Source organism: Trypanosoma theileri (genome assembly GCF_002087225.1).
Source record: "Trypanosoma theileri isolate Edinburgh chromosome Unknown TM35_Tth_32_V1, whole genome shotgun sequence".
In the NCBI taxonomy this organism is placed as follows: Eukaryota; Euglenozoa; class Kinetoplastea; order Trypanosomatida; family Trypanosomatidae; genus Trypanosoma; species Trypanosoma theileri.
In genome coordinates, this window is record NW_021639874.1 from 44,650 (window position 1) to 56,295 (window position 11,646).

Sequence of the window (11,646 nt, forward strand, 5' to 3'; positions counted from 1 at the left end):
TTTTTTTTTTTTTTTTTCTTTACTTCATTACTATTACTATTACCTCTTCTTCTTTTTCTTCCTCCTTCGTGTGAGTTTGGGAAAAGGGAAAAAAAGAAGAAAAGAAAAAAAAAAACGTACAATCATTGAGAAAAAAAAAAGAAGCAGTAGGGAAAAACAAACAAACAAACAAATAACAAAAAAAGCGTACGAACGAAGGAAAAAAAAAAAAAAAACAAAAGAAAAAAAAACCGAACAAAAAACAACAACAATAGTTACTTATATATATATAGTTATCAGGAATTCAAGTACAATATGGTCAATTCGAATTGTAATGTGTATGCTCAAAATGATAACTTCCCATTAACGCAACAACAACAACAACAACACTATCAGCTGCTTTATCTCAATGGAACTCACTTCATCATCACTATAGCACCAATACCACCAACACTCACTTTACACCCCATACAATTACTACAGAATGGAAAACAGGTGGTGTTGTATATTTCACAAACTGCAAGGGCCGCAATGAATAACTTTGGTAAAAACAATCCGTTTTTGTTTATAAATCATTCTTCTCTCGGTCACACTATTGTGAAAGATGCCTTAGAGTATGCCTATGCAGATGCACGACGTGAGTTATTCCTATCCCCATTATTATCATCATCCTCTCTCTTCTCATCCTCTAACCACAATATCAATCATGAGATGTATCCTCATATCCCTTTTATTAGTGGGAAGGATAGTGAAAAGAATATTCCCAATAACACTTCAGTGGATATTATTCCTACACATATGACTATAGTCTCTGCCGTTCTGCGAAATATCGCCAGTTTTGCTCATCCACAACTCTTCACATCATTACTCTCGAGTTTTCTCGCGTATGGAGTGAGGTTTGCAGAGCAGTGGAAACAAGAAGAACAAGGAGGGATTACTGCTTACGATGTTGAATCTCTCTCCACACTAGCCTCACTAGACGATGCCCTCTGGTGTCTACATAATGTTGCTATGGATATCTTGCGTAATCTCAAAACCGCAGTGAAAACACTTTTGAGAAGTGTTTCTCGAGAAATGGGTGGGAAAGAGCTTTTTCACTTTACAGCATCTCTCTATCAATTGGCAAATGGTTTCGTACTTCTCGCCATGCTTGAGTTCTTTGTAGTGGATAAAGATATTCCTGCTTCTATGTATACACGGAGCTGCAGTACATCTGGGAAACTATATACAAGCGAAGCATTTAGTCTCTTGTTTAGAAAATATGTGGAAGATACATCTAAGAACGTGCCAAGTACAGTAGATGTACTCACACAAACTGCAGGATCCTGTAAGAATTTTCTCTGCGAGATGATAAGGAAAATAGATTGTGAAATGCGTCGTTCTTGTGTTACTTGGGATATCAATGGTGAGAATAATCTCATGAATGCTCTTTCACTCGTAGAAGATTTTGAGGCGATGGTGTATGGGTCGCAAATATATATAGACCGCATCTGCCGTCAATCTCCATTCCTGAAATCTCACTTAAATGATTCTGTAGATAATCACAGTGTGGAGGAAGAAGATACTACGCACTTGAACGGAATGAAAAACATATCCAATCAGTATTGGAAAAACAACGTGGATTGTACTTCTTCCGTATCAAGTAAGAGTTATAATACTACTAATACTAATAATAATAATTATTATTATAATAACAGTGAAGGTGCGAGGTATTTTATGTCTAATGATAGTAAAAACACGAAATGTGAGTTATTACCGCATGGGGCAAATACTCCACTTGAGGGATTAACAATGGATTTAGGTGCGAAAACGACAAAACAAAACTTCCGTGTGATTACAGAACCTTTATACGAAACACATGAATACTCAAGAAAGACATCAGATGCATTTGTGGGCCTTGTGAATGTTGGAAACACATGTTTCATCAACAGTTTTACACAACTTTTCTTTGCCGCTAAACACTTTAGATTAGAACTCATGAAAGAGTTTTTACCACGCATTGAGGCACTCGTAGACGTATTCGAAAGGAAAAATCCCCACACCAGTAATAATAGTAGTACCAATAATAGTAATGGTATTAGTGGTAGTTATAGTAGTAATACGTATAATAATAATAATAATAATAATAATAATAATAATAATAATAATAATAATAATAATAATATGGATTCTACTGCTCCTACTAGTTCAACTACACCGAGTGAGATATCAACAGGTGGAAGAGGCACGGATAAAGATGTCGCTCTTGGTTTTGTTCTCCTGCTTGGACAAATGCACTGGAGATTGTGTAGAGGTCATGCCAGAGAGCCTGTGAACACCGCCTTCTTTAGAGTGATGTTGCCCGTCCCATTTAATGATGGCTTCCAGCATGATGCCTCGGAGTATGCGAAGGTGCTGCTTGAGATTTTGGACCGCGGAGACTCCACAGAGGAAATAAATGCAAGTGAAACCAAATCACATCATCACAATCATCATCATCATCATCATGAAGAAAAAGAAGAAAATAATAATAATGATAATAATGAAGAAGAGGCAACCAGTGAAATGCCCAACAACAACAACAACAACCATCATAATAGTCACAACACCAATGGAAAAAATAATAATAATAATAATAATAATAATAATAATAATAATAATAATAATAATAATAACAATAATAATAACAATAGCAGTAAAGATCAGAAGCGGGCTACTGTTGTGGATAGATGGTTTGGTGGAGTTTCTGCCTCTATCATTGAGTGTTTGCATTGCCGCCGTCAACGAACACAACTAACACCTTTTTGGGATATCACACTGCCACTGCAACGCGTCCGGGATGAAAGGCATTCAGTCAACATCGCAGCAGCAACAACAACAACAATAGGAGAAGAAAGAGAAGAAGAAAGAGAAATGGAAACAAGAGTAATTACACCACTCGATGAAGATGATGAGGATGATGATGAAAAGGAAAAGAATGGGCCAGTGAGAGATGTGGCCCAATCTGCAGATGGACATGTTGCCATCACTACATACGGCACTCAAAGTGAAGAAGAAGAAGAAGAGAATATAATGGAAGAAGAGCCAAATGTGCAGGAGATTCAGGAAGTAAGGCCCATGCCATCTCTGCAGGATCTCGTGAATGATCTTCTCAACTATCAAGGCGTGGGTGAAGTTCTGCAGGATGATAATGAGATGTACTGCGAATCCTGCCGCAGTCGCCATCCAGCGGTGTTGAGAACTGCCATTCATGCCACTTGTAAACCATCCACATGGAATCACTCTCTAGAGAATGGACAACAACCATCACAACAACAACAACAATCACAACCATCACATTATATGGATGAGGAAATGGGAGAAGAATCTGAAATTGAAGGAGTTCCCTTTTACTTAACATTGCAGCTCAATCGCTTTCAGTATGTTCGACATTCCAGTCAATACGAAAAGGTAATGGATGCTGTTCGTATTAACGAATACATCACCGTTCCTGTGCGGGTTGTGAAGCCGGGGTCCAGTTCACATACATGTGCTCAAGAGAATGAAGAAAGAACATCTACAGCAGAAAGAGAAGAAAGAGAAAGAGAAGAAAGAGAAAGAGTGGAGGAAGTTTATCATGCACATGTTCGCTATCGAGTTATTGCTGTATTAGTGCATAGTGGCTCCACACCTCGTAGTGGACATTATTTCGCATTACTCCGCGAGACGACTTCATCCCCTTCCACTTCTGCTGCTGCTGCTGCTGCTGTGCCGATTAATGTAGATAAGCATAACTATACGGAGGATGTGAACAATAGTGGTTGGGTGTTGGCGAATGATTCTGTGGTTTCTCCCTTAAGTTCTGAACGATTGCGTGCTTTTATGGATGGAACGGGAACTGTATTTAGTCATCTTGAGACCCCGTATATTATTCTCTATGAACGTTGCTGTAGAGAGGATAGAAAACCACACACAGATGAGGTGGTCTTCTCGGATGGATTGGAGAGACTCTTTCAGCGGTTGATGGAGTTAACAGAAACGGAGACAACACAAAGAGGTATGTGGATTAATAAAGATAATGATGATGATGATGATGATTACCACAATGGTAATAATAATAATAATAATAATAATAATAATAATAACAATAATAATAATAACGGTAATAATAATAATGATTTTTTGGGCAGTGGTGCTAGACTCAATGCAGCAGTGGGTGGAGGGAATCCTATCTACTGAGTGTGTGAATGTAAACAAACAAAAAAAAAGAGGCAACGTGATTCCCCCTCATTTACACACCCGTACATATATATATATATATATATATATATATATATATTGAAATGTGTTAACATTTTCTCTTTATCTGTGTCTGTGTGTGTGTGTTTCAGTATTTTGCTACCGGCTAATCCTCCTTCTTTTTTTTTCTTTTCTTTTCAGTAGGGCGTTGTGTCCCGTTTTTTCCTTTTTTTTTGACGTTTTTTTTTTAACTTTGCGTTCCCACTTATTTTGCAGTGGATCTTTTTTTTTTTTTTGTTTTGTTTTTTGTTTTCTCTCTTCTTCTTTATATGTCTACGTACTTCTGTTTGTGTGTGTGTCTGCGTTCTGCTATTTTGAAATACTGCGATATCCTACACTCTATTTATAGACGGGTATATATCTATCTAGTTATCTATTTATTTATATAGATAGATAAATATATTAGTTATTATAATGCCAGCATATATGGATGCACATCTCTATATTCAGTGAAGTTATCCCCCTTTCCCTGTTTATGACGGTATATAAATGCGTTTTGGTTTGAACAGGAAGAAATGCTGTTTTCTTCTCTTTTTTTCTTCCATTTCAATAGAAGAAGAGGGAAATGGCCTTCTGATCATAGTCTTCTCTTCATTTATTTATTTCTACTTCTATTCAATTTTACTTTCCTTTCTTCCTTCTTTTTATTATTATTATTATTATTATTTCTCTTTTTTATTACTAGATTGATTTCACATCCCAACGATATATATATATATATATATATATATATATATATTCGTGTTTTGGTTAAGTTGTTTATCCCCCTTTTTTTATTTCTCTTTGCAGAGACACCAGTGTTGGGGCTTAGCTCTCTACACTCCACGACTATGCACAGCAGCAAGGCAAGTCCACACAAACAAATATCACCGCAGAAGAAGTCCACAGGAAAAGATATTTCTCTTACTAGTACTACTACTACTACTACTATGAATACTACTATTAGTAGTATAAATGAAAGTAATACCACTAGTATGAATAGTAGTAGTATGAATAGTAATAGTGATAGTGTTGGTGTTCCTCAGGAAACGGCAACTGTGGGAGTCTTCAGTAAAGAAGATTGTAAAGGTGTGAGTCAGCATAAAGAATGGAATACACTCAACACACAAGAAATGATAATGTTACTACTGCGTGAACTGCACGCACAACGCATGTTGGCAAATGCATATAAACGAAAATACAAAAAGACATTGGAGGCCCTGCGCACTACTACTGCTACTACTACTACTAATAATAATAATAATAATAATAATAATAACAGTATGATGACGACAACAGATACTCCATTATCCGATAAACGGGTATCGCGAGAGGTTCTTGCAGAGAGTAGTAATAGAGAAAATAGATTCAATAGTGATAACAGTTCACCTCCAACAACAAGAGGAGTATCTACCACAGCTGTGCGTATGCCTACTAGTCCATCGAATAGAAATACTCCTAAACAACCACACCAACTGCAGAAGAAGAAAGAAGAAAAAGAAAAAGAAAAAGAAGAATATAATGAAAAGGAAAAGAAATCATTTCAATCATCTAATCACAAACATCATCATCATCATCATAGTATACCGCACAGTCTAACAGAAGGGATGAGTGATAAATTTATAAAAGAGGCTTTAGAGAATCCAGAGGCAATAGCCGCTGAACTCACAGAGGCCGTAGAAAGTGATCAACGCTCGTATGAACTCCTGAGGAAATCTATTGAACATGCAAAGCTGAAAATGTGTCAATTAAACTCTCATGATATTTCTATTCCTGTTACTACTACTACTACTACTAATAGTAATAGTAATAATAGTAATAATAATAATAGTAATAGTAATAATAGTTCTTCTACGGAATGGAGAGAGCCTTCTAAAGTCTCTTCACCTGTTCTCCCTCCTTCTCCTCATAATGTTTGGGGAAGTAAAGGAGACTATTGTATTCCAATCACCGCTGCCGTCGTCCACACATCCCCACCAACCCAACACAGTTTTGAGAATAATAATAATAATAATAATAATAATAATAATAATAATAATACCAGTTTTCAATCCACACCAGTCAGTAAGATCTATGGTTCTTGCCGTTCTCATCAGGATGATGATGATGATGATGATAGTCCACATCGCCATGGTCGTTATTCTTTAAATATATCCGCTGAACACTCCATCTCTTCATCTCTACATAATCCAAGGGAAGATTCACCGCAAACACCATCAGAAGACGTTCATGAAAGAAGAAGAAGTGATGAAAAGAGAAGAAGAAGTCATAGTAATAGTAATAGTAATAATAATAGTAATAGTTGTGATAGTGATAGTAATAGTGATAGTAATAATAGTGATACTATGAGAAAACGAATGGTGGCAAATGAACGACTGCGGCAGTGGCGATTGGAGGCTTTGCGTGTACGAAGTACATCCTGTAAGGCACTGTTATTAAAAGAAGAAAGAAAGAAGAGTGAAACAACAAAGAATTCAAGTGATAAATAAATCTTTATGAGATAAATAAAGTGAATCTTGTTTTTTTTTTTTTTTTTTTTCTTTCATTTTCTTTTTCTTTTAGGGGGTGGGGTGGGGGTTTCTTTCTTTTCCACCTCTCTCTCTCTCAAAGAAAGACAAAAAAAAAAAAAGAAAATTAATAATTGCCTGTATTTATATTTATATATATTTATATATATATATAAGGAAGATGGTGAGAAGAAAAAAGGTTTATTATTATTATTATTATTATTATTATTATTATTATTATTTATTCGTTACCTATTTGCCAATGTACTTCCACCATCTCGTAAGATTCATTTTCATTTTCTTTTTTTTTTTATATTTGCTTTATTTGCTTTTTGATCATTTTCTACTGTAACCTTAAAGTTTATAAGAAGTAGTGTTTTTCTTTTTTATATGTTCTTTTTTTTTCCCACTATGCATATAAATAAATAAATATATACAAGTTTTTTTTCCCTTTTTTTTTCTTCTCCGTACATTTTTATTTTTTTACAGTTCTTTTTCTTTTTTCTTTTTTTATCCTTTACTTCTACACTCCCTCCTGTCAATTGCAAACGAAAAAAAAAACCAGACATTTCTTCAGTGACTTTTGTTCCTTTTTTAAGAAAAAGGAGTGAGTAAACTTCTTTATAGCTGTATGTGGATATATATATATACACCTGTCAACCCACTTATCATATAAATAATTGTTTCTGAGGAGTATGAAAAAGTTATATATATATATTATATTCAACTGCTTTTAATTATTTTTATTAATTTTTTTCTCTTCTCTTTTTTTTTTTATCTATTTTCTTGATTTTTTGATTGGACTGCGGTGGGAACTGCACATATATATATATATATATATATAGGAAAGAAGAAGAAGAATATATTAATAAAAAGGAACTCCATCAACAAGCCAAAAAAAAAGGAAAAAAAAAGAAAAGAAAACTAGTAGGCTTTTTGTCTGAGTGAGTTACTACACAGCAAATTCAACAGCTTGTGGAAGTAGAAGGAAAAAGTACAGGAAAACTTAGTGAAAGCCTAAATAGTTTGGTTAGCAAAACAACCCCTTTACTACCATTAAACACAACAAAGAAAGAAGAAAGAAAGAAAGAAAAAACAAAGGAAAAAAAAAAGAAGAGGGAAGGAAGAGAGAGTGGTGATCAGAAAAAGAACCACCTCAAAAGAAAAAAAAAACCCAAGAGAAGAATAAAAGAAAAGAAATATATATATATATATAAACAAAAAAAAAAGTGCAGGAAAAGAAATAAAATAACCACAAGTACACGAGCGTAGACATGACTTCAGTTGTTGCCCAACCGAAGGCCTCCGCAGCAACGAGTGGACGAAATGCAAATATAAATTCCAATTCCAATTCCTCTAATACAGCCACAACCAGTCTCTATGAAGAACACGAGCGGCTTATGAAGAATATTCAAAATCTTGAACTCAAGACGATGATCTGCCGAATGGAAACCCATCATCTCCTGCAGGAGGAAACCGTGGCCAAACAGGAAGTGATGCGTATTCAAGCAGTTCCGCTTGTTCTCGGCACTTTTGTGGAGGCGGTGGACTCCGTGCGTGGTGTGGTGACGGGCTCCTCCAGCAGTAATTATTATGTGCGGATCTTAAGTACATTGGATAAGGAGCGACTAAAGCCCGGGGCGAGTGTTGGTCTACACAAGGGCAGCAACTCCTGTGTGCAGATTCTCCCAAATGAGACAGACTCCACTATTCACATCATGCAAAAAGAAGATAAACCCACCGTTACGTACAGTGATGTGGGTGGATTGGATATTCAAAAACAAGAGATTCGTGAGGCGGTGGAGTTGCCTCTCACACATGCTTCTTTATATGATCAGATTGGTATTGATCCTCCACGTGGCGTATTACTCTACGGCCCACCGGGAACAGGAAAAACGATGCTTGTGAAAGCCGTGGCCAATCACACCAATGCCTCTTTCATCAGTGTGGTGGGATCTGAGTTTGTGCAGAAGTATTTGGGCGAAGGTCCACGTAAAGTGCGAGATGTCTTTCGTCTCGCTCGTGAAAATGCCCCGGCAATTATTTTCATTGATGAAGTGGACAGTATCGCTACGAAACGATTTGATGCTCAAACAGGGGCGGATCGAGAAGTGCAGCGAGTTCTCGTGGAGCTTCTCACACAAATGGATGGATTTGATCAAACCACGAATGTTAAAGTCATCATGGCCACCAATCGCTGGGATACATTGGATCCTGCCTTATTAAGACCAGGCCGACTCGATCGTAAGATTGAATTTCCGTTTCCCGATCGTCGACAAAAACGATTGGTCTTTCAAGTCTGCACAAGCCGAATGAATCTCTCACCGGAAGTTGATCTCGAGGAGTTCGTCACCCGCGCGGAGAAGTTGAGTGGGGCGGACATTCAAGCGATTTGTCAGGAGGCGGGAATGCTCGCCGTGCGGAAGAATAGATATGTGGTGCTCCCTAAAGATCTCGAGAGCGCATACCGTACCGTTATAAGGAAAACAGGGGATGATCGCTACGATTTCTACTCTTAACACACACAGACGCACACACACACACACAGAGAGAGAGAGAGAGAACAGCAAAGAAGAAGAAGAAGAGATCTCTCCTCTTTGCAAATTTCTTTCTATCTTTCTCTTTCTCTTTCTGTTTTTCAATTTTGTTCGATTGTTTTTCTTGTTTTTTTTTTTTCTTGTTTTTACTCTGTGTGTACGTGTATATATATATATATGTAGTGGTGTGTGGGAACGTAAGAGTGTGTGAGTACAGAGAAGAATAAGAAGAAAATAGAAGAGGAGGGGAAGTGAGTAAAGAAAAGGGAAGAAGAAAGAAAAAGGAGAAGAATATATTCTTTTTCTTTTTCTATTCTTAACTTATTTATTGGTTTCTTTCTTTGTTTTATTTGCCTTCTTTTTTTTTTTTTTCTTTATTCTTCTTTCCATTGACTGTAGTGGGTACTCTCTCTGGTACGTATGTGAGTGAGTATATTATTATTATTATTATTATTATTATTATTATTATTATTATTATTATTATTATTATTATTATTTTGCACACGCATATTATTATATATGTATGCATTTCTGGATACGGACACTTACATATAAGAGACTCATGTATATGTGCGTAAAGATATATATATATTTATATGTGTACGCGTCTTTGCTACTCTTGAAATTAAAAAAAAAATGTTTTCTTTTTTCTTTTTTTTTGTTCTTTTTTTTTGTTTTTCTTCTGTTCTTTCTGCCTTTCTTTTTTCTTTTTAATTCTTAAACTATTTTCTTTCTTTTTTTTCTTCTTTTTCGTTCTTTTAGCTCTCTCTCTCTCTCACTGTGCTGAGTTATTTTGGATTCCTTTCCTTGTTAACAGCAATCAAAAAAGAAAAGAAAAAACAAGGGAGTGCAAGAGGCGATTAGACGAAAGATAGATTTTTAGGAAAAAAAAAAAAGACAAAAAAAAATAATAATAATCAGTTTGCGCAATCAGTTCTTATAGTTTTTTTTTGAGAGAAAAGCAAAAAAAAATAAATAAATAAAATCCAAACAAAGTAAATAATTAAAAAAAAAAAAGAAAAAAAGAAAGAAAAAAAAAAGAAATGAGTGTCTATAGTAACGCCTCAGGGCCCAACAACGATGGGCGTAGTTATCATAGTATTAAAGGGTTTGCCGGGGCGGAGTTAATAGCAAATCCACTCGGTAGTGATAAGAAAAGTAATGAAGCCTCAAATGATCCCTTTGTAAAGCAGCAGCAACAGATCCAATCTTTATTACGTAATCCAACCACACGTATTGAAGATGATGGCTCTGTGGTGTATGATCCAAATTATCTTCCAAAGAGTAAAAAAATCATTTCGATGGCTCCTTATGATGAGAAGGAGGAGTATGATCCGGTGGAGCCATTATTTTGGGTTGTTTGTGCCTGTACTTTAGGATTAGCCGCTTTTTGTGTATTTGTAGCCGTTACTGTTTTACAACTTCCCTTTACGTATGCACATGGTACTATTGTTTATGTTTCTGCTGGTAGTTGTGGTGGATTTTTATTTGCGATGATGTTTCTCTTTTACATTGCGGTTTCTAAAGATGAACGTTACTTTGGTCGATTTATGGATGGACTTATTGGGGCTATTCCTTTTATTCTCCTCGGTGCCCTTATTGGATACATGTACAGTTGTTTCCTCTTAATGATGATTTATCTTGTGGATGATCCAGTGGCCTCTTCTTTAAACATCACGTGGTGGTTTTGTATTTTCTCAACAGTTCCACCGTTTCTGGTTTTCTTTATTCCCATGTTTATAGTGGCAATGCGAGTACAGGAGGCTTCTGCGATGACGGCCCGTCTTTTAATGGGCCTCACACTTCCCCCACCAGGGTTTATTCCCCGCACAAATGGGATGGCCACTTATCTCTTCTCTGCCTTTCGTCGTTTTATTATTGGATTCGCCATGGCGGTGGGTCTTTCTGGTTATTATGCCATTACGTGTTTTGCACTCGGTTGGCTTGCGTACGGTCTCTACCGGTCAACGGCGGTGTACTTTTGGATTCCCATCGTTGTGCTCGCCCCAGTGCTGCTGCTGCTCTTTATTCTTCTGCTTACTATTGGCTGTCTTTCGCCTTTTACGCTTCACGCTATCTTCGCCGTGTGGACAGGACCCATCACGGCATGGGCACACATTCCATTGAGATCGGCGTACTTTCCACACTATCACGCCGGCCGCACCATTAAACAAATGATACGAGAAACAAATCACATCACACGAAGGGCCGGACGGTGTCATGTGCGCGGCGAACACGTGCGGGCGGCGGAATTATATGATGAGGCGGACACTCGCCGCGCAGCGATTGAAGAACGGGGGATTGATCTCAAAGAGCGGGAGAGTCGGGGATGGCGGAAATTAAGTGCCAGGCGAATTCAACGGACATATGATGTGAAGAAGAAGTAA

At 36.8% G+C, this 11,646-nt stretch overlaps 4 protein-coding genes across 4 annotated transcripts; all 4 read left to right on the top strand.

Annotated features, from left to right (window-relative positions):
• Positions 1-294: 294 nt before the first annotated feature.
• On the top strand, positions 295-4,176 carry TM35_000321220 (ubiquitin hydrolase; the record flags this gene model as incomplete). Its single annotated transcript, XM_029028749.1, has 1 exon — positions 295-4,176. The coding sequence occupies one exon, from the start codon at positions 295-297 to the stop codon at positions 4,174-4,176; it is 3,882 nt and encodes a 1,293-aa protein (XP_028879873.1).
• Positions 4,177-5,066: 890 nt separating this feature from the next.
• Positions 5,067-6,704, top strand: TM35_000321230 (uncharacterized protein; the record flags this gene model as incomplete). The annotated part of the gene is made up of 1 exon (XM_029028750.1): positions 5,067-6,704. One exon carries the CDS (start codon positions 5,067-5,069, stop codon positions 6,702-6,704), a length of 1,638 nt encoding a protein of 545 aa, XP_028879874.1.
• A 1,292-nt stretch (positions 6,705-7,996) lies between these two features.
• TM35_000321240 (proteasome regulatory ATPase subunit 3) lies at positions 7,997-9,241 on the top strand (the record flags this gene model as incomplete). The annotated part of the gene is made up of 1 exon (XM_029028751.1): positions 7,997-9,241. One exon carries the CDS (start codon positions 7,997-7,999, stop codon positions 9,239-9,241), a length of 1,245 nt encoding a protein of 414 aa, XP_028879875.1.
• Positions 9,242-10,302: 1,061 nt separating this feature from the next.
• Positions 10,303-11,646, top strand: TM35_000321250 (uncharacterized protein; the record flags this gene model as incomplete). Its single annotated transcript, XM_029028752.1, has 1 exon — positions 10,303-11,646. One exon carries the CDS (start codon positions 10,303-10,305, stop codon positions 11,644-11,646), a length of 1,344 nt encoding a protein of 447 aa, XP_028879876.1.